The sequence below is a fragment of the Mobula birostris genome, chromosome 6 (assembly GCF_030028105.1).
Source record: "Mobula birostris isolate sMobBir1 chromosome 6, sMobBir1.hap1, whole genome shotgun sequence".
Taxonomy (NCBI): Eukaryota; Metazoa; Chordata; class Chondrichthyes; order Myliobatiformes; family Myliobatidae; genus Mobula; species Mobula birostris.
This window is the reverse complement of record NC_092375.1, coordinates 132,660,767-132,684,216: the sequence shown is the minus strand read 5'-3', so window position 1 is coordinate 132,684,216 and position 23,450 is coordinate 132,660,767. Positions and strand designations below refer to the sequence as shown.

At 40.4% G+C, this 23,450-nt stretch overlaps 1 protein-coding gene across 14 annotated transcripts in view; it reads left to right on the top strand.

Annotated features, from left to right (window-relative positions):
* Window positions 1-23,450, top strand: part of LOC140199375 (poly(rC)-binding protein 3) — a 95,936-nt gene that overhangs the window by 37,553 nt on the left and 34,933 nt on the right. For 8 of the 14 annotated variants that reach the window (XM_072261348.1, XM_072261350.1, XM_072261354.1 and 5 more), the window contains exons 2-7: window positions 9,197-9,327; window positions 12,103-12,126; window positions 14,031-14,063; window positions 14,168-14,284; window positions 21,192-21,323; window positions 21,975-22,115. In XM_072261348.1, coding sequence (XP_072117449.1) covers window positions 9,259-9,327; window positions 12,103-12,126; window positions 14,031-14,063; window positions 14,168-14,284; window positions 21,192-21,323; window positions 21,975-22,115 — 516 coding nt within the window. In that variant the 5' untranslated portion in view covers window positions 9,197-9,258. The remainder of the gene's footprint in view (window positions 1-9,196; window positions 9,328-12,102; window positions 12,127-14,030; window positions 14,064-14,167; window positions 14,285-21,191; window positions 21,324-21,974; window positions 22,116-23,450) is intronic. The other 6 variants (XM_072261349.1, XM_072261352.1, XM_072261356.1 and 3 more) reach the window with 1 other exon arrangement.

Here is a 23,450-nt window from a genome sequence, read left to right as displayed (position 1 = left end):
GAAGTATTGAGAAGTTTTGGGCTCCTTATCTAAGAAAGAATGTGTTAGCATTGGAGGTTCATGAGACTGATCCTGTGGGTGAAAGGGTCAGCATACAAGGAGTGTTTGGCTCTGGGCCTGTACTCATTGGAGTTTAGAAGAATGAGAGGGGATCTCACTGAAACTATAGAATGTTGAGATGTCTAAATAGAATGGACATAGGATGTTTCCAATAGTGGGGGAAACTAGGATGGGGGGGGGGGTGCAGCCTCAGAATGCAACATTGACCTTTATAGAACAGAAATGAGTAAATGCTGGGCATTTGTGGGATTCATTCCTACACACAAATGTAGAGGCCGAATGATTGGGTATATTTAACGCAAAGGCTGATAGATTCTTGATTAGTAAGTGCATCAAAGGTTACTGGGAGAAGGCAGGAAGAGGCCAGTGTTGCAGGGTGGAGCAGGCTTGATGGGCTGAATGGCCTAATTCTGCTCCTATGGGTTATGTCTATTAATTGTTAATTTCAGTTACAGTGCTGAATAAACCAGGGAAAGTTGCCCTTTATTCAATACATTGAGATAATCTGCAAGTTGCAGTAATACCTTTGGGGTTGGGGGTGGTGTGTGTGTGTGTGCGCGTGTACACACACGCAAAATGTATTCTTTTGAATTGCTGAGCATAAATGCACCATGAAAATGATCTCATTTATTTGTGAATGTGTAAAAATGTACTTTTAATAGTCATGTCATCCAAAGTCTCAGCAGGTGACTTGGCTGTTGTGTTTAGAGAAGCAGAGTGAATGCTTCCTTTCAAAAACACCTCTTCCTGAAATGTATACTAGTTGTTCTTCCACTTGTACTGCTTCATCTACTGTGCATTTCTGACCATTTTTATTATTTCATATTTCCATCATCTGCAGTATTCGCATAATTTTTGTAGTGGTATGTATTGGAAATAAGTGAGTCAAATCACCTGAGACTTGCCACCTTAGCTTTGTAATTGGAGTGGAAATTTTGAAGGATCAGCACCCTTTTTCCACTCAAATTTTAATTTGTTTAATATTACCTTAAAACAAGGGTTCTCAACCTGGGGTGCATGGACTCCTTGCTTAATGGTATTGGTCCATGGCATAAAAAATGTTGGGAACCCCAGCCTTAAAGTATGACTGTAAAATTAAATGACTATTTTCAGACTTGTCCAGATGTTAAAATCTCTCGTCCAGCCATTTTTGATCTGCAATATTTGTATAAAAAATGTGCTGAATATTTAAAACCTAATTTAACGAAGTACTGTATCCAATCAAATGAGTTCCCTTACATTTCAATTAATTTAGAGATCAGGGTGTGGGTTTATTATTATAGATCTCTCATGTAATATCTCCCTTATAAAAGGAGATATGTTTACAATATATATTAATGACTTGGATGAGGGAATTAAATGCAGCATCTCCAAGTTTGCGGATGACACGAAGCTGGGTGGCAGTGTTAGCTGTGAGGAGGATGCTAAGAGGATGCAGGGTGACTTGGATAGGTTGGGTGAGTGGGCAAATTCATGGCAGATGCAATTTAATGTGGATAAATGTGAAGTTATCCACTTTGGGGGCAAAAATAGGAAAACAGATTATTATCTGAATGGTGGCCAATTAGGAAAAGGGGAGGTGCAACGAGACCTGGGTGTCATTATACACCAGTCATTGAAAGTGGGCATGCAGGTATAGCAGGCGGTGAAAAAGGCGAATGGTATGCTGGCATTTATAGCGAGAGGATTCGAGTACAGGAGCAGGGAGGTACTACCGCAGTTGTACAAGGCCTTGGTGAGACCACACCTGGAGTATTGTGTGCAGTTTTGGTCCCCTAATCTGAGGAAAGACATCCTTGCCATAGAGGGAGTACAAAGAAGGTTCACCAGATTGATTCCTGGGATGGCAGGACGTTCATATGAAGAAAGACTGGATGAACTGGGCTTGTACTCGTTGGAATTTAGAAGATTGAGGGGGGATCTGATTGAAACGTATAAAATCCTAAAGGGATTGGACAGGCTAGATGCAGGAAGATTGTTCCCAATGTTGGGGAAGTCCAGAACGAGGGGTCATAGTTTGAGGATAAAGGGGAAGCCTTTTAGGACCGAGATTAGGAAAAACTTCTTCACACAGAGAGTGGTGAATCTGTGGAATTCTCTGCTACAGGAAACAGTTGAGGCCAGTTCATTGGCTATATTTAAGAGGGAGTTAGATATGGCCCTTGTGGCTACGGGGATCAGGGGGTATGGAGGGAAGGCTGGGGCGGGGTTCTGAGTTGGATGATCAGCCATGATCATAATAAATGGCGGTGCAGGCTCGAAGGGCCGAATGGCCTACTCCTGCACCTATTTTCTATGTTTCTATGTTATAAGTCTCTGCCTAAATGAATTCCGAGTAACTTGTGCTGCTCCCTCATGTCAGTTAGAGATGCTCATATTGATTCTTGTCTTCTGGTATTAATAAAAATAATCTGAAATAATTTTGTGGGCAAGAGCCATTGACAGTAATGAATATCAGCAGAGCATGAAGCGTATTTAATCCAGTAGCATAGCTCATGGAACCGTGAAGATTTGTTTTAACAGAGCACTCTTTGCTTTGTTCAAATTAGGGCAGTCTACTATAGCTTTATTTTTAGTTTTGAGTTTTGCTTCAGGAAGCACTGTCATTGAAAATACTACATAATGTTGTTTGTAATTTCTTCTGCATGACTTCCTCTTCTTTTCCTCCCTTTCCACTTAATCTTCCCTGCCTCACTAATGCCCTTGTATTTTACCTTGCATGCTATCTTTTTGATTTGTGTGCTTGGTATTCTTGTCCAAAAGTGCATTTTTTCTCCAGCAATTAAAATCACCTAGCCAGTGTGCCTGTACTTGATCAAAATTGGCACCAGATACATGTAGGCTAAGTTTTCTGTACTTAAAGGATTGTTATAGCAAAGGAGGTCATTCAACCCAACCAGCTAGTCATACTCTGCTGTACTCTCTCTCCATTACCCTGAAAATTCTTTTCCTTATCTATTTCCTTGTGAATATTGTAATCAAATCTGTCTACATGATACTACCCCGTCATTGCTTTCCTTAAAACAGTTGATTCTTGTACTATTCTATTATACCCAGTAATTTTCTCGCATACTTCAATTTTGTAAGCATCCCAGCTAACCAGTTAACTCATTCATTTTACAGCCAACTTATCCAGCACTGTTGCTTTATCAACTTTTAACCTATACATTTTCCTTTTACTGAGACTTTAGCATTATCGGTATCCTATGGCACAACTGAGTGTAAAGTCCTCATTTACTACCCAGTCGTTCGCACTGTCCATATGAAGATTTCTTGGTTTCCAAGTCACTCCACCATCTTGTTTGCTGCTAGACTTTCTCATGTTCTTTTGCTTTATTGTTTCCCTTCTGAACCATAGTCCACTTCTCCCACTTCTCAACAGCATGATGCATGGTTTATGCTTTGTCTCCAGTGTTTTACTCTGTCTTTACGGACGTCAGGAAAGCCCGGCTTTAATTTCCCAACCTATCTTTGTCATGGGAATTCAATTAAATTAGCTGATATGTCCCTACCTTGAGGGCCTCCCATTGAATTACCTGTGTCAAGGTTCATTTCAAATTTCCCCGAGCTCATACCATTTAAGACTTTCCACCAAATTACTTTTTAAAATCATGGAATATTCTATTTGTTTTCATTTGCTGTTGTAAATGTTATAATCTTGTGATTTGCTGTTTCTTAAATGTTCCTCAACTTGCCTTGACTCATTTCCCCCAAACATTAATTGCAACTGTGCTAAATAATTATATAGTACATGTACTTTAGATCCACTTTCCCTGTCTTTGTTTGGTTCAGCTTAAACCTTTATATTTCTTGTTCTGTGTCCTTTTTCTGTCCCAAACTCCTTTTCTTTGTTTCAATGTTATCTTCCTGTGCACGTATTGCCACCAATGATTAGTTTAATCTTTCTCACTCACAGTACAAGTGAACCTTCCCTTGAGATTTGACCCATCTCCTCCTGCAACCCGCCTCTCTTGTAGAGTTCTCATCTATCAAAGGATTTCTTTCAGTGCACTTTTATGCTTTGTGCTATGCATTTATTGATGCTGTCTTCCACTTTCTTTGCTTGTTGACATGTCAGAGAAAATAACATGAAATTGTTACTTTTTTTTAAAGAAGGCTGCAGCTTGATCTCTTTCCTGACCGAAAATCCAACTATAGGATTTCACCCCATTTTCCACCTGCCATTGTGGCAGTATGGACCATTTGTTAACCCTAGCCCATGACAATTTTATGCAACTGTTCAATGCTATTCTTATCCTTCCTACTGAAGAATCAGTACACCCTCTATAAATAATTTTGGAAATCACTGAGACACGTACTAGCTTCCCTAACCATACTGTTAATATTGCTCTGTGATCTTTCTTCCTATGTCTTTCTATACAGTTGAGCTACAATTTATTTATGTTCTTGGCTTTAGCTGGAAATTCTCCTTCCTCCACCAACCTCTTCCCTCACAGTTGGAAATCTGAACTGATTTACTTATGGGACAGCAAAATCCTTTCAGTCTTAAGAAATACCTGCCTGCTTTGTTTTGCAGTTCCTCCTGATGTGTGCCTTCTGAATATCACTGAGCTTCAAAGTTTAGGTGCATCTCTACCATTGGATTCAGCAGAATTTTGGAGTTACCAAAAAAGTGCCACCTATAATTTAAAATGCAACTTTCATTATTTTATGTACCATAATACCTTTACCATCCTCTAGTCTACACCAAATGTCTTTATCAGTATGTAGTAATTCCACTTTCAATTTTTGGAATTCATTGGCAAGTTATACATGAATTTAATTTTGTTGGATGTTATTTTATAATTTGTTGCAATTCTCACTGTTGACTTATTTCTCCTAACTGGTATTCTCTGCAGGTGTAAGCATTGGAATTGAGACTAAATTTATCTTTGTAACTTGTAAATTTTGGGTCTTGCACTGTACAAAACAACAAATTTAGAGACGTGATCATGGTAAACCTGATTCTGATTTAAGTTGTCATTTAAAAGTTCTGTTCTCAAATGCTGTCAAACTATTTCTGACACAATATACTTCCAATCTTCTGCCTCTCATTATTCACACCACTATTGTACTATCCTTCCTCCCTTGCTCTTGCCCAGCACTGCATTCTCATTAGTCTGTTATGAAGAGCTTGAAAACCTTTTGGATCTAATCTATCTCTTTTATTGCCACAAGATGAAGTTGTTCAAGCACAGCTTCCATTTTGACAATTTTTATGAAATTTGAATGTTTTTCCTACTTTAACTGTGATTTAATGTTCTGAAAAAGAAATGATAACCTGAATGTTCTATCCCCTGGCAATATTCCATCTCCTTTCTTAGATAGTCTACCCCAAATGTCTTTATCAGTATGTATGGTTACATATATCTCTTTGCTACCTAGCACTTACTTTTTAATGATTTATGAAATAGGTGTAGTAATACCTCTACTGACTCTTTATCAGAATATTTTAAAATATGTGAATATGAGTAGATAAGAATTTTTGAGTTTCATGTTTCTTAAAATGAAATAATAGAATTTCTAATCGTGCATTGAACTACTATGTCCATCTGATCAGTAAATAGTATTTTTTCGCACTGCTACTGTTGGCTGGTAATGTATCCAAGATATTTAATGTCTTCAGCTTTGCATTTTTATGTAACTTTTAGAATATTTGACTTTGAGTTAGTACTTTGATAATTTATTTTGAATTCTTCTGCCATCCTATTCTTTTTGGCTCCTTTCCTAGTTTCCTCTCATGTACTCCTCTTTTCCTTATTGTGCCTTTGTTTATTTCTGATATTTCATGTTCGTTTTTGCTGGAGTATGTGTTCTAAAATTTCTCTGTCGCTCAAAACACTATGTGCAATTGTCAAGATGTTCTCCGGATCTTTCTCCCTTGAAACATTTATGATTCATTTTCTCATGATAAGGAATCCAGTCTGTTGGTCTGCTCTCAGAGCAATTTTATCAGTACCATTCTTCCAATTCCCTGTAATCTTCTCTGCCTTGCATGCCCATCACTTTTCTTCGGATTCTCCATCTGGGCAGCGCAGGTTGGAATTGAGCCAGGGTATCCATTGCTGTGAGTCAGCAACTCAAATTATTGTATTACTGTGCAGCATTGTCTTCAAAGGAAACATATACACTTTTGATGGAATTGTCTAGCTGCTTTACCTGCCTCATCAGGATAACTAACATCAAAATCCCCCTAGGAGATTGTTTCTGACTTTATTCCTTTCCTTAATTTTGTATGTCTTTTCCTCCATTTTCTTTCCAATGTTAGGCATTTGTATTACCCTTTTTGTTTTTATCTTGTGACAATAGATCATAGAAATAATTTAGTTCATTATCAATGCTGCTTTTATCTGCCAAGTGTACACAACATTTTCTGTTATTGCATTATCAATGACAGTGCAAATTTTATGCTGGGCAAAGATTTATAATCAGCTGCTTTTTATGCTGTGTCTAATTTTATTTTTCACCAGAAGAAATCTTTGAAGAAACAGTTATGATACACTCTTAGGTTTTTGTTATTTGGGTTTGTCAGCATGGTTTTGAAAATGATGAAAAGTGCTTTCAAATTTACCAACAGACTACAATTTGCAGTGAAAGTAAATTTGGCGTTATAACCTTTCCTGGTGTTCCTAGAAAAGTAGAATGAAAATTAGAGCCCCTTCAAAATGGAGGTTGCTCATGTGATCATAAATATAATGCACAGTAAGAATAAGTGGATGCTTTGTGGCCTGGCAGCTGCTGCTGATGCAATGGCACTGTGATCTGTATAGTAAAACAACTGTTTGTATAAATGATTTGGGCATACACCCACAGAGAATGTTGCTAAATGATAGTGAAGGGCATGTAAATTTAAAAGTAGTGGGTGGAGGTCTAAAATAAAAAATGACCGTAAAACTGATGAACACTATGCAGAGCCTTATTCCGAAAGGAATTTTGAGCTTTATGATAACACATACAATGTGAGGATGTGTGATGAAAACTTGAAAATCTTTGGCACTATTCATTGAAGCAAAGAAGATTTAATGAGTGATCTATAACAATGCTCAAAATGCTTAGGAATAAATCATGAGTACATTCATTTGACCATTCTTCAAAAATTTAGATTTAGTGTCAGAAATGTTAAGAGATGGTTTAAAGGATTAGTGCAATTAAAGTTATTGAATCATACAAAGAACTAAGTGGAAACCTGGAAGCATGTAACTCAGAATCAAATTTATTATCACCTACATGTGCTATCAAATAGCGACAGTACAGTGCAGGCATAAATTACTGCGAATTATAAAATTAAATATATAGTGCAAAAGAGGAATGGTGAGGTAGTTTTCATGGACTGTTCAGAAATTTAATAGCAGAGACAAAGAAGCTGTTACTAAAACATTGTGTGGATCTTCAGGCTCCTGTAACTCTTCCTTAATGATAGTAATGCGAAGAAGGCATGTCCCAGAGCCCTAAATGGTGGATGGTGCTCTTTGGATATGTCCTCAATGGTGAGAAGGCCTTTCTTTGCACATGATGGAGCTGGCTGGTTCTGTAACCCTCTGCAGCCTCTTTATATCCTGTGCATTGGAGCCTCCATAAGATGTGATGATGCAATCAATTAGAATGTTCTGCATGGTGCATCTGTAGAAGTTTGCTAATCTTTCGTGACATACGAATCTTATCAAATTCAGTCTACTGAATAGTGTAGTTGCCATGCCTTGATGATTGTATCAACGTAATGGGCCCAGGATAAATCCTCTGATGCTGAGGAACTTGAAGCTGCTCATTCTTTCCATTGATGACCCCTCACTAAGGAAGGTTTTGTGGTATTCTGCCCAGATATGATGGGCAGATATTTTTAATTGAAACAAAATGGAGCTTGCATGCTTGACACGGAAGTTTCCAAAAAAGCCAATCTATTCTGCCACACACTTCCAAGATTTTTTTTGGGAATCTGTGGATTCGTGACTGCTCAAACTGGAGAATCAACTAAGTGGAAGCACATAACCCTTTGTAGGCAGAAGCAACACAGCCTCTCAAACTCTATGACTAATTTCACCTGTTGGCCTTCTAGGCAAACTGAGGAAACTCTTCTTGGTAGCTTATGGATTAGAGAACAATAAATCTCCCAGATCTTTCAGATGGACTGCCTAATATCTTATACAGATTCTCTCAAATGGCTATATATTGTAAAGAAGATGCATCAAAATCAAAATCATCATCTTCTGGCTATCCATCCCATTGGATGATGATGGTTCCTTTCAGACATTTAGTGGGGTACCCCACTCAGAAAGGAACAGCGTGTGCGTGAATGGATTTTAGGTGAGTAGGGAGTTGCCCAACAGAACCACCCTCTCGACGTCCCCTCCTGGATCCAGTGACATGGTGGGGTCCACGACGGCTGGGGGAAGTTCTGTTGCAGTGAATGGCCAGACCAAGCTTCGATGCAAGGGATGCCCTTTCCACGCTTCACAGCACGTTTGCTGGACGGTGCCTAGCCACCCTCACCACCAGGCAAGCTTGGTGGGGGAGCCGGTTTAGTTGCCGATCACCCAACCATGCGACAGGTAGTATTGGGTTACATGGTACCAGTAGCACTCAGATGAGTGACCTGACCAATCTAGTGGTGGGTCTAATAATTGCAGTAATTTTGAAGTAGTGATAAACATGCTGTGCCATAAATGATATTTGAGATAATCAAAATAACACATCTCTGACTGCTGAGTTGGCATATCCCTGGTACAGAGATGACTATTAAAATGATTACAAATTCCTGTCAAAAAATTATAGAGCACTTATTCAACTAGTATTAGTATTATGATACTTAATCCAGACTACCTATTATCCAAGCAGGATGAGGAGATACAGCTTTTTGAAAACAGTGAAGTCAGTTTGAGATTTGCCATAATTTGAATTGCGCATTTAATCTCCACAAACTTCTAAGGAAATGGAGGTGCTGCTGTCTTTAATTCGTAATTCCACTTGCCTGTTTAGCCTAGGACTGATTCTGATTATATAATAATATAAAAATAAAGCTAATTTGCCCTTTAGGATATTCAAGTTGAAATCTTCAGCACTCTTTTTACTGGAGGACACTCATAACTAAACTATATTATGAATTCAAATGTTATAATGCCATTTTCTTTGTCTCCTGCAGGTGCATCTCCACTTGATTACACTGTTCCCAAAGAATCCAGAAACACCAATACTACTACCACAATGGACCCAAAGATGACTGAAGGCGGACTGAATGTTACCCTTACCATCCGACTGCTCATGCATGGAAAGGTAGTTGTGCGATTTGGGTACAGTAAGAAATGGCATTTGAAGTACCCAGTAATTGCTAGTGATTGATCTCCAGTGATGGTAAAGCTTGGTTTAGATCAGGGATTCTTAACCTTTTCTTGTGCCTTTGGCAGTCCGGTGAAGCCTATGATCCCCTTCACAGAATAATGTATTTAAATTCGTAAAATAAAAATACATTGTATTTCAATATAATTGACTTCTTTTGTAATCGTGTTATCAAAATATTAAAAATAAATTGTGATATAGTATTTTATGTGCTTTATTAACACATTAAATAATTATTTTGATGGCTGAGTGACTTCTAGGTGCAAAGTTGCCTGGTAGTTGGCCAGCTGCATCGCATGAGTATCTGCAGACAGGAAGGCTGCGATCCGTTCAATCCAGTGGCAGGTCTAATAACTGCAGTAATTTTGAAGTAGTGATGAACGTGCCGTGCCATAAACGATATTTGAGATATTTGTATTAACTGTTACGTGATATGAAAATATCTGTGATTTCTATTGGTGACAAAGTCGTAGGTACTGCTAATGCACTGACCTCTAACTGATATTTAGCATTTCCTTCAATTATGAATATAGGCAACAAACCACAGTGTATTACCTTAGATACTATTAGCCGTACCTAAGGTAACACACTGTGGTTTGTTACCTATATTCATAATTGAAGGAAATGCTAAATTTCAGTTAGAGGTCAGTGAAAATAAAGATGCATTTTTCCCCCCATCCAAGTTCACGAATCTATCCACAGACCTGTGGTTAATAACCCCTGATTTAGATGGTATTGGACACGATAACACAGAATGTATTGTTTTTCATCACTGAGAAGGTGAAGTATTTGCGACACGTGTTGACCTGGGGTCAATCCTGACCACCTGCTTTCTGTGTGGAGTTTGCTCACTTTCCCTTTATTTGTTGGTTTCCTGATGGGGATGTGGGAAGAACAAAAAGTATGAAGTATACTTTGGCACAAACCAGTGGGTTGAAGGGTCTGTTTTGGTGCTGGATGTCTCTGACTGACTATAAATTTCATAATGGGTAAGTAGTCTCAGTAATTAAATAAGAACTTATAACACTTGCTAGATTATAGGTACTTTATATTCTAACTTGCACTTTATCTTGCTGACAGATAATTGCAGTGATCGATTAGCTCTAGCTGTACTTTCCTGAGCAACAATATACTAAAATGGTTTTCAAATACAGTTCACCAGCTGTACAGGTTATGGAGCATTTAAAATTCAGATCCTGCTCATCATAAACTCATTTCCTTTCATTAAATGAAGTATTGTTTTTGACTTAAACTGTTCAGAGGATGATTGTATGATTTGACATTTGAGGGTCGAGAGAGATATTGGTATTCAACCTGCCCCAGCTGACTTTTTTATTTGTATCTTCTCTTGCTAATATTGGATTGGCACAGCTCTGCTTGCAGCAGCTGCATGCGTAATTGCAAGAATTGATGTTATACATTTGAAGAATAAGGGCTGAATTTTATTTATCTTTTACTGCTGTGATAACCGGCCAAGGCTGGTTTTATTTTTGAGTTTGCCCAAATGCATTGACATTTATTTTTAAAAGTTGCTCAGTCATCAGTGAGGCAATTTGATATTTTCCTTTTTAATATTGCTGCGTTCAGTTCTAAACAATATTAATGAAGCAGTAGTAATTCTGCTTCAGAGTGAGGAACTTTGAAGCCATCTGCTGGGGATGTCAGATTTTCTTTTGCTTGTAACTCTTAGATCAAATGGGGTTAGGACACTTATTCCTTCCTGTCTGATATTTCTGAAATTTCTAAATGAGGAAGAACTGCCACGTTGCATCACTGTTTTCCTCTTCAACTAGTTAAATGGAATCATCTGCGTTGCTTACAATAATTCATTATTACATATTAAAAGATGATTATTTAACGTAACGCCCTATTTTAGGACTTTACAGAATTATTTAAGCTCCATTCATACAAGAAGCAAAATATTTCTTCTTCCACTGCTCCTGTTGGGTTAACTGCATAACAAAAATAACTGATTCCTAGTTGAATCCTTTTGTATTCACTTTGTGGTGCTGTTTCCTTCTGTGTCACTTCTTCTCTATCTAACTCTTCCTGTTGCTGTGCAGCAGACTGCCTGCATGCATCCTTTTCACTTTGTTCTCTTGGGGAAATTTAGTATGTTTTCTTGTGACTGTAAATAACTTTTGAGAGATTTGGTACTTTCCAAAGCCTGCCAAACAATTACTTTGTGTGACTGAGCGTCTATCAAAGTATTATTTCCTTCGTTGCCAATTGTATACACAGGCTGACCCCAGGTTAAGAATGCCTGATTTATGGACATCACCTTATGAACAAGTTCCCATAATATTATTACATTCAAAAGTTGCTATGCATTCATTCCTACAAGCCACAGCTAGTTTCCCCTGCACTTTTATTATCTCTGTGCTTTAGTTATGCTATACATTACAGCACTGTAGAGACATAGTTACAAAATCAATTAGCTTTTGTATTTTCCAACATGTGACCAAAATCAACTTGAGGACATCTGTTAAAAAAAAAATAATCCTTTGTAATCGATTGATAGCATGTAATTAATTGGTTGGTGCTTTATCATAATGCAGTGGTGAATGTATTTATGTAAAGCAAATTAAGGACTATTAGGATATGCCATAAAATTTGCAAGTGAATGAGCTAGGGCATATGCTAGAGAGGAATTTGCGAGTTATAACAAATACCGTACAAGCATTGATAAATATTTCTCTTTGATTCTTTCAGGAAGTTGGAAGCATCATTGGAAAGGTTTGCATTCATATTTTATATGTGCATGTTGATCATTCATAGCTAACTTAAGTCTTCATATCCTAAGCATAGTGAACCTCCTTGATGCTTAATGGCATACTTAAAGTTGGTCTAGTAAAGTTAAGGTCTAATAGTTTTATAATAAATAAAAATCTTCATGTTATTTGTGAAATCTTAAGTTTTCTTTTGAAGTGGCCTTCGTAAGATTTTCCTTTTAGATCTGGCTCAAGAAATAATTGTATTCGAAACTTTTCTGTGGGATTCCCAGAGACGCTGAATTACTGTCATTGACTATGCCACTCTGATTCGTTTATGGAATCCCAACAGTGAATTGTGGACTTCCACAGATCTTCCAGCTCTTGAAGCCTTCCACCCTTCTTAAAGAGTGACATTTGCAATCTTCCATTCCTCCACGACCATGCCAGAATCAAGTTATTCTTGCAAGATCCGTTATCTCTTCATCAATCTCTCTCAGGACTCTTGGATGTAGTCCATCTGGTCCAGGTGACTTATCCACCTTAAGACCTTTGAGTTTGCCTAGCCCCTTTTCCTTTGTGATAGCAATGGCACTCACTCCTGCTCCCGGACATGTAAAGTATCCATTAAGTTCATCTGCCATTTCTTTGTCCCCCATTATTACCTCACCACCATCATTTTTCAGTGGTCCATTATTAACTCTCACCTCCCTTTTACTATTTATATAACTGAAAAAATACTTTTAGTATCCTGCTTTATATTATTGGCTAGTCTCCCTCATATTTCATCTTTTCCCTTCTTATATAGCTTTTTTAGTTGCCTTTTGTTGGATTTTAAAAGCTTCCTGATCGTCCAACTTCCCACTCAATTTTGCTACCTTATATGACCTTTCCTTGGCTTTTATGAAGTTCTTAATTTCCCTTGTCAGCCGCGGTTGCCTACTTCTGCCATTTGAGATCTTCCTCCTCTATGGGACATATCTATCCTGTGCCTTGTGAACTACTTCCAGAAACTTTAGTTATTTCTGCTCTACCATCATCCCCACCAGTATCCTGGGCAAGCTCCTCACTCATGCCTCTATTATTCCCTTTATTCCTTTGAGATACTGGTACATCTGACTTGTGCTTCTGCCTCTCAAATTGCAGTATGAATTCAATCATATTATGATCACTGCCTAAAGGTTCCTTTACATTAAGCTCCCTAATAAGATCAGGGTTATTACACAACACCTATCTAAGATGACCTTTCCCTGAGTAGGTTCAAGCACAAGCTGCTCTGAAAAGCCATCTTGTAGGTATTCAACAAATTTCCCCCTCTTGCAATCTGACACCAACCTGATTTTCCCAATCCCCTTGAGTATTGAAATCCTGCATTACAATTATGCCGTTACCCTTACTACATGCCTTTTCCAGCTCCCTTTGCAAACCTCAACCTCAGGTGCTCTGGAACATTTATATTTTTATTTACTGATGGGCCCTAATCATTTGAACACATTCGGAATAAATGCAGGTTAGGAGAGCTAGTGAATTTGTGAGTGGGGCCTCCCTGGTTCATGTGGCACTTTGTAACAGAAGCTGATCATGTACAATGGTTGAACTCCTGCCCCAAGTCTCACTATTATACTAAGAACCAGCTTCTCGATGTGCTCTGGAATATTCTGGAAGAAACTGTACTATTCAGAGTGCAGGTGACCAATGATCTGCCCTGTTAAGTTCACAGAAAACATGCACTATTTCTCTCAGCAAGAATCTGTACAAAATCATTTAAATTTTCTGACCCAGAGTAGCTTATTGTGTGTCAATTTGATTGCATTTTTCTCCACACCCAGTGCCATCATGTCCATCATATGCAGTACTTCAAGTCTGATCTACATGTGTAAAATTTGCAATGGTGCAGTACTTGCCTTGTTTGTTTCCATTTTCTTTCAGAAAGGTGAAACTGTGAAAAAGATGCGTGAAGAGGTAGGTGAATTGTCATTGACTGATTCCTTACGTTATGCTTGAATTCAGATGAATGTACTGAGTGGATTTCCTCCAGTAACATGGTCATACTTGCACTTTTTCAGAGTGGTGCACGCATTAATATCTCTGAAGGAAATTGTCCTGAGAGAATTGTCACCATCACAGGCCCAACTGATGCAATATTCAAGGCATTTGCAATGATTGCCTTTAAGTTTGAGGAGGTAAGAAATTTGTTTCTCTCTCCATGGTATTTTAATAGTGTTAGTTAGATGAGGAAACATTGATGAGATAATATTTGTGTTTTTTCCATGTTTGTCTTGTTCTGCTTTAATTTAAACAGCAGTCTGTACCTTATTGGGGATTCAAACTGGTATAGTTCTCCCTTTCTAAAAGTCAAGGTTGTAGAAAGTAGGCAGCACAAAGTAAGAGGTGTTAAAGATTATAATCTATCTCTGTTGCTCTACCATAAAGAAATGATAGCATTGTGGTGCTAATGATCTAAGAAAGGAATGTGGAAGCTATGGATTTTAAATTAAATTAATGATAAATCATATATCAGTGATGTTGCCCATGAAACCATTGTGAAACTGTGCCCTAATGTCATTGGGCAGAAATCTGGCCTGAAGTGATTAGACTTATGGTAATGTAATTGACTAAAGTATCTTTAAAAAGCCAGCAGGTCAGGAAATATTTGGAATATTTGTGAAAAGAGCAACAAAGATAATATTTTAAGTTTAAAGACACTTGGTCAGTTTTCTAATATCTGCATTTCAATATCTGAACATGGTATTTAAATATAATTCTTGGTGGATTACTTTGATTCGGGCAGTGCTACCTGTAACAGATACCTTAAACCTTCATCAAAGTGTTCTGGACTACTTAAATATTTGTGAAGTGTGTTCTGTGTAACTGCTGCAAGTGCCTGTTTGTACAAGGTTAGGCTTCAGCAAAGAGCAATGAGGCAATTATTGTTTTATTTTTATTTTAGAGATATAAGCGTAGAATTGGCCCATCCAGCCCTTTGAGCCATGCTGCTTAGCAACTCAGGATTTCAACCTAGCCTCTTCATAGGACAATTTCCAATAACCAATTAACCTACTAACATGGTATGTTTTCGGGAGGAAACCAGAGCATGTGGAGAAAACTCACGGGGAGGACATAACGAGCTCCTTATAGATAACATCTGAACTCCGACGCCCCAAGCTGTAATTATGGCTTGGCTTCGCGAATGAAGATTTAGGAAGGGGACCGCCCACGTCTGCTGCAGGCTCACTGGTGGCTGACGAGGCCAATACGAGACAGGCAGGTCTGGCCACAGCGGCTGCAAGGGAAATTCGGAGGCTAGATTAGACCACTGGCGATGGTCAATGTGACAGGCACCAAGGGATTTCTTCAGAGAGTCCTTGTACCTCTTCCTCAGTGCCCCTCTGTCACGATGGCCAGTGGAGAGTTCACTACACAGCACAATCTTGGGCAGGCAATGATCCTCCATCTTGGAGATGTGCCCTGCCCAACGCAGCTGCGTCTTCAACAGCATGGCCTCAGTGCTGGTGACCTCCGCCTGTTCGAGGACTTCGATGTTGATGACGAAGTCACTCCAGTGGATGTTGAGGATGGTGCGGAGGCAGCGCTGGTGGAAACGCTCAAGGAGTCGTAGGTGGTGACGGTAGGTGACCCATGACTCGGAGCCATACAGGAGAGTGGTCAGTACAACGGCTCTGTACACGCTGATCTTTGTGCCTTTCTTCAAATACTTGTTGTTCCAGACTCTTTTGTACAGCCTGCCAAATGCGCTGTTTGCTTTTGCCAGTCTGTTGTCGATCTTGGCATCTGACGAGATGGTGCACCGCAGGTAGCTGAACTGGTGGACTGTCTTCAGCTCTACCTCACCGATGGTGATGAGGGGAGGGTGGTAATCTTCCTGAGGTGTGGGCTGATAGAGAACTTCTGTCTTCTTCAAGTTGACTTCCAGTCCGAAGAGCTCGGCAGCCTCTGCGAAGCAGGATGTTGTACGCTGCAGGGCAACAAGGGCAGCATTGTCGGCGAAGAGTAGCTCTCGGATGAGTTGCTCCAATGTCTTGTTGTGGGACTGTAATCGCCTCAGGTTGAACAAGCTGCCATCGGTGCGGTATCAGATGTAAACACCGTCCTCATCATCAATGTCTTCTGTGGCCCTTTCGAACATCATGCTGAAGAAGATGGTGAAGAGAGTCGCCGCAAGAACGCAGCCTTGCTTTACTCCGTTACCTATTGGGAATGGTTCTGAGAGGTCACTGTTGTGTCTGACCTGGCCACTCTGATCTTCATATAGCTGGATGACCATGCTGAGGAACTTTGGCGGGGTATCTCAGTCGTTCCATGATTTGCCACAGTCCTTCCCTGCTCACGGTGTCGAACGCTTTGGTAAGGTTGACAAACATCACGTGCAATCCCTTGTTCTGTTCCCTACATTTCTCTTGGAGCTGCCTGAGAACAAATACCATGTCGGTGGTGCTCCTGTTGGCTCTGAAGCCACACTGGCTCTCTGGGAGGTGTTCTTCTGCAATGATGGGCATCAATCTGTTCAGGAGTACTCTTGCGAGGATTTTTCCTGTGATAGAGAGAGGAGTTATCCCCCGGTAGATGGAGCAGTCAGACTTTTCCCCCTTGTTCTTATACAGGGCGTCACGGAGGTCCTATGGTAGTTTACCTTGTTCCCAGCAGCAGACAAAGAACTCGTGGAGTTTGGTGTGTAATGTTGGACCCCCATGCTTCCAAATCTCAGGTGGGATTCCATCAATTCCCTCTGCCTTGCCACTTTTCAGCTGCTCTATGGCCTTGACTGTCTCTTCTAGGGTTGGAATCTTATCCAGTTCTGTTTTCTCTGGCTGTTGTGGGATGCGATGAATTGCTGAGTCTTGGACCAAGCGGTTGGCGCTGAAGAGAGTCTGGAAATGTTCCAACCACCGGTTCAGGATGGACGCCTTGTCTGTGAAGAGCGCCTGACCGTCTGCACTGCGTGAGGGACTCTGGACCTGGTGTGAAGGGCTGTACACCGCTCTCAGGGCTTCATAGAACCCTCTGTAGTCACCGGTGTCTGCGCGAGGCTGAGTTCTCTTTGTGAGGTTGGTCCACCATACGTTCTGAATCTCTCGAAACTTGTGCTGGAGGTTGCTGCATACAAGGCGGAAGGCTGCTTTCTTATCAGGACAATATGGCTGAGCAAGGTGCGCCTGGTGGGCGGATCTCTTCTTCACCAGCAATTCTTGGATCTCCTGGTTGTTTTCATCAAACCAGTCCTTGTTCTTCTTTGTGGAAAACCCTAGGACGACTTCAGAGGTTTGCAGGATGGTGGTTTTTAGGTGTTCCCAAAGCACTTCTGGAGAGGAGTCTGTAGGGAAACTGGGATCCTGAAGCCTCGTCTGAAGATTCGTCTGCAAGTCAGCTTTCAGTTCAGCTGACTGGAGGTTGCCAACCTGTAACTTCTGCCTTGGAGCGCCTTCTCTCTTTGGCTTGGGTTTGAAATGGAGACTGAGTTTGCAGTGGATAAGACGATGATCCGTATGACACTCTGCGCTGGGCATCACTCGGGTGAGTAAGATGTCCCGAAGGTCTCTCTGGCGCACCAAGATGTAGTCTGAGGTGCCAATGCTTGGACCGAGGATGCACCCAGGTTGTCTTCAGATTGTCTTTCTGCTGGAAAATGGTGTTAGTGATGGTGGGTTGCTGCTTTGCACAAAACTCTACAGAAGGCGCCCGTTGTCGTTGCAGTTTCCAACATCATGTTTGCCAAGTACTCCTTTCCAGGCTTCTGAATCTTGGCCTACTCTGGCATTGAAGTTGCCAAGGATGAAGACCTTGTCGTCTGCAGGGGCATTCTGTACGAGGTTGCGCAGATCAGTGTAAAACTTGTCCTTTTCTGTAGGATCCGCTTGAAGAGTGGGGACGTACATGCTGAAGAGTGGCATGCTTCTTGGTTCGAAGTAGGAGGGGCATGGAGATGATGCAGTCGGAGTAACCCGTTGGCTACTTTTCAAGTTTGGAGGCAATGGAGTTCCTGACCATAAAGCCAACGCCAGAAAGGCGTCTCTCAGTCTCTGGCTTGCCTGACCAGTAGAGAGTGTACGTTCTTGAAGATTCCCTTCCTCTGGAAAGCGGACTTCACTGAGAGCAGTAATGTCAACATTCAGTCTTGAAAGTTCATGTGCAACTCGAGCGGATCGTCGTTCTGGGCAACCACTGTCTGTTGTATTGAGCATGGTTCTGATGTTCCAGCATGCGAGCTTTAGTCCTTGCCCTTCTTGTGCGGCAGGTGTGTATCTTTTCCTTGTTGTTGTTCGACTGCATTTGAGGATGCCCGTTCACCGTGACTAGCCAACGGGGGGAAATGGAAACGAGCTTTGGTTAGGCCACCTTTTCTAGGCCCCTGTCCATGTGCTGTGCCTAGAGAAGGCTGCTTGGTCGTTCAGAGTGCTGCTGAATGATATAGTCGTCTCCGAGATCAACATCAGATGACCCATACACCCGAACTGCCTGCGTGGGATCGGAACTGCAGCTTCCAGTGTCATCTTCCACCTGTCGTTTTTGCCCCTTTCCTGTCGCTGCAGGACTTGATGAATGGTCGGGGAGGATGGTCGTAGACGTGGCGTGTCCTTCAGCCTGCGCAATGGTATTTTTGGTGGAGTACAGTGTGCATGGTACTGGCCCCACCCTTTACACCCGGGGTTCATCAAGCTGGGACGATAACAGCGAGGTCCTTGGGTTGTAGGATTTACGTCGGAGTGTCCTTCTCCTAGGTGGATGGGCTGACAAGGCTAACGAGCCCCATCTGCCCGGGTTTGGTTTCAGAGTTGTCCTTCTCTTAGGCTGGCTGCCAACCAAGGCTAATGAGCCCAGCCTACCCATCCAGTTATACCTCCAAACACTCGGTCGTGCCATGACATAGCAAGCTCGGTGGAAACCGGGGGGGCACCGACGAGAAGGTGTTGCTACAGACGCAGTAATGTAGAAGAGGCCATTTGCAGTGGCCTCCTGCCTAGCAAACCAGACAGTGACCACGCGGCGATCACGACACCAGGAAAGGAGTGGCGATGTATTGCGAGTACACTTACCCTGGGTAAGCGGGATGTCAGGCCCAGACCTCCCCCACCCCCCGCCCCCAAGCTGTAATAATGTCGCACTAACCAAGATGCAACCACAGTGCCCAAAGACCAAATAAAGGAAACATAATATCGAGTGATAAATATTTGCCAGGACATTCCAGAAAACTGCCCAGTGCCCAATCAAAATAGTATTAGGAGATCTTTGACATCTACCTGGGAGATTACATGAGCAGCTCTTCCAAAAAAGACATTCTCAACAGTGCAACTCACTCTCAATACCAACTTGAAAGTGTTAATTGAGACTTTTGAGCTCAAGTTTCTGAAGTGGAGTTGGATTGATTCTGATCCACTCTTGCCTCAAGATTTCTTAAGGATGGTGACCTATGGCCAACCAAATCCAACTGTTTCCAGCCACCATGTGTTCAGAATTGGGGATGTTTACTGAGAAAGCATAATTGTTGCAGAGGAAAGTGAGTACTGCAATCACTGAGTATTCTACAGTGTGACTTGCCCTCTGGCTTCCCGCAAACCATTAAACCATTGTGCCATCTACAAGACACAAATGTGATGGAGTAATCCCTGCCTTCCTAGAAAACTGAGCACAGCATGTCATCAAAGGCAGAATTGCTCACTTGACAGACATTTTAACAGCTCTGTCACCAATGAACCTTGATTTCACTGTGTACACTTACTTAAAAAAACTATCATGGCTTGTAGAGGGATCGGCATCAGCTGGAAAGATGGCAGATGGAATTTAGTTTTGCGCTTCAATAGGACCAACCAGGGTAGTTCTTACACAGTGAATGGTAGGACATTGAGAGTTTTGGAGCAAAAGGACCTGGGAATATAGGCCCATAATTCATTGAAAGTGGCATTACAGGTACGTAGAGTCATAAAGAAAGCTTTTGACACATCAGCCTTTGTACAAGAGATGGGATGTTATGTTGAAGTTGTTTAAGATGTTAGTGAGGCCTAATTTGTAGTAATGTGTGTAGTTTTGGTCACCTACCTATAGGAAAGGTGTAAACCAGGTTGAAAGAGTACAGAGAAAATTTGTAAGGATGTTGCCAGGTCTGCAAGTCCTGAGTTAGAAGGAAAGATTGAATAAGTTAGGATTGTATTCTTTGAAATATAGAAAATTTGAGGAGAGATTTGATAGGGGAGGGAGGGGGGAACGTCGATTCAGACCGTGAGAGGCCTGCGTCGGGCATTTTCATGCCTTACAAGGCGCAGATTGGAAGTCTGTGGGGCGCTACTCCTCGCACAGACTAGAGCAATGTGTGATTAAGTGCCTTGCTCAAGGGTACAAACACGCTGCCACAGCTGAGACTCGAACTAGAGACCTCGAGATCACTAGATGAACGCCTTGTCCACTTGGCCACGTGCCCAACACAAGATTTGATAGAAATATACAAAATTATGAAGGGTATAGATAGTGTAAATGCAAGTAAACTTTTTCCTCTGAGCTTGGGTGGGACTACAACCAGAGACCATGGGTTAAGTGTGAAATGTGAAAAGTTTAAGGGGAACATGAGGGGAAAGTTCTTCACTCAGATGGTCATGAGAATGTGGAATGAGCCAGCACAAGTGGTGCATACCACGATTTCAATGTTTAAGAGACGTTTAGATAGGCACATTGATAGTGGGGGTATGGAGGGCTGTGGTCCTAGTGCAGGTTGATGGGAGTAGGCATTTAAATAGTTCAGCATGGACTAGATGGCTAGAAGGGCCTTTTTCTGTGCTGTACTTCTCTATGACTCTGTGCTACAGTAACCGCTAAATGTGCAAACTATATTGTCTGGAATGATGAAAAATAGCAGAGTGCTTCCAATTCCTGCAAGATCTCTCCATTCTAACCTGCGAACAAAGCGCATTGTTATCAAATTCCTCCAGAAAACTATCCTCCAGGAATACTTTCAATGTACTATGTTATGGTTCATGGAGGCAGCAAACTACCAATAGCCAGTATCTAACACGTGTTGAAAATTTAAAAAAAATATATAGTTCATGACAGTTTTTGTTCATTAGAATTTGCTTCTAATTTCAGGACATTGATAATTCAATGAGCAATAGCACAGCAACCAGTAAACCACCTGTGACCCTGCGACTCGTTGTACCTGCTAGCCAGTGTGGCTCTCTGATTGGAAAAGGAGGCTCCAAAATCAAAGAAATTCGAGAGGTCAGCTTTTCCTTTCATTCAATACTCTTAATTATGACTATCTTGTTACAGTGTGTTATATGATATGAAACTCTCTCCCAAAATGTTTGTTAGTGTGCAAAACTGGCAGGGGAGCACCAATTTTCAGAACAAATGGTCATTGCTCATCACCTAAGTTGTCCTAGCATCTGATATGACTAGTTAATGATGATAGGGAAGAAGGTTTTCCTGCTGGCTGTTTGGAGTCTAACTTTGGAAATGAAGCATATTGTATATTTTATCTACATTTCCAAAACTATAGTTTATGAAAGCAAGTTAGAATTACTGTACTGAAGTACCTTATGTTGAATTAACAGATCAGTTTCATTGTTCATTCAGTCACATTTAAAATTGTGATCAAGAATTTAAAGTTGAGATAATTTACTTCAATGCTTTATAAGATTATAATTGATTCTGCTGTCTTGCTGTATTTCTTGGTTTTCGTGTGCATATTGAAGCATTACCTATTTGTAATGCCAGCAAATTTCATTAAACATTGATCTGCCGATTTCTAATTTATTTTACCATGGAGATCATTATCCAGCCTTTAGCACAACAACTGGGGCTTTTAATCCATGTTAACTAATGTATCGGACATGCACAGATTTTTTTTTTTTTTTTTTTGCTTTCCAGTCAACAGGGGCTCAAGTCCAGGTGGCAGGGGACATGCTGCCTAATTCCACTGAACGAGCTGTGACAATCTCTGGGATGCCAGATGCAATCATCCAATGTGTGAAGCAAATTTGTGTGGTGATGCTGGAGGTAGAGTATAAGGCGAGCATCAAGAGTGGAGAGTTTTAAGTAGGAAGTGATGACAACTCTTTTATTTAACTTCATTGGGAATTGACAAAAGGCATGGTTGTACCTTATAAAACCAAGTTTAATTAATTTACTAATATTAGTAAGCTCTGGAGCCAAATATTTAAGATCACAGATTTGAAATGTTAGCATCACTTTGTATCATTCATTCTCCTTTTGATGCCCTTTGTTTAACTGGAAATACCTTACACAGATACAGTATCAGCTGTCTAAACCATTCCTTTTTAAAACTGATTGTAGTTTAGCGCCTCTATTATGTAACATCTAAATAGTTGAATAAGTTAAAACTGCAAAACTCTTAACATTAGCATTAGTTGGTAATTCATTGCACTAACAGCTTTATCAATAGAAAATTTTGTCTCAAGTTGTGCAAATAATTATACAAATTATTTTTGGTTTTTAGAAGCCAAATCCCTTAGATTAAGTAGACTGTGGTTTTACCTAATATTGTATGTCATGCAAATTCTTATTTGATTTACTGGGAAGTGGCATTTGCAGTTATGAGTAAGTGGAGGCTAGATTCTAGAACTTTTCAGTGGAACGGCCACCAGCAAAAGTTTTTTGGGGGGAACATGAAAGATTTAAATGACATAATTCCATATTCATTGTTTTGTTAGCTTGTAGCTACCCTGTTTTAAAAAAAAAAGACAGGCACATTTTGATTTTGTTGTATTTCAAAATTTACAAAATATAATAGATGCATGTGAGCATATTCATAAAATGTGAACCAACTGATGACTTAAGTAGTAGTTTGTCAGTTATACTTTTATAATTCTCATTCTTTTGTTTGAATTGAAGCTCATGTGAAAGATTAGTGCAATGTAATATTGTAAACTAAGTGTCATTTATTGAGAAATGTACAGGCAAGTAACCTATATAAATACTTCTAGCATCTAATGATTAGTTGTCTTTAGCAAGAAGGTAAAAATGAAATCACTAGAAATTCTCAGCAGGCATGGAGAAGGACAAGAGTTCTGGCAGATCATTTTCAACCCTTTGACTGCGGATAGTTTTTGTAGTTGTTCGTCTCCCAAGACTTCAAGACTTTGTCACCACAGAGGTCAAAGTCTAGAACATGTTGATGGAGATGCAGTGCAGGTAACCAGTGTTTGCTGAAGCACTGTGTATCCAGCAGCAAAATCTGGCACAACATTTAAGGTCATTAATTTTTCATAACCTGTTCCAGTGAAAATGTTCAGCCTACCAGAACCGAGCTTGACCATCAAACATTTCCAGTACTTTCTGTTTTTATTTCAGAAATGAGGGATCTGCTGTGCTTATGTGATCCTT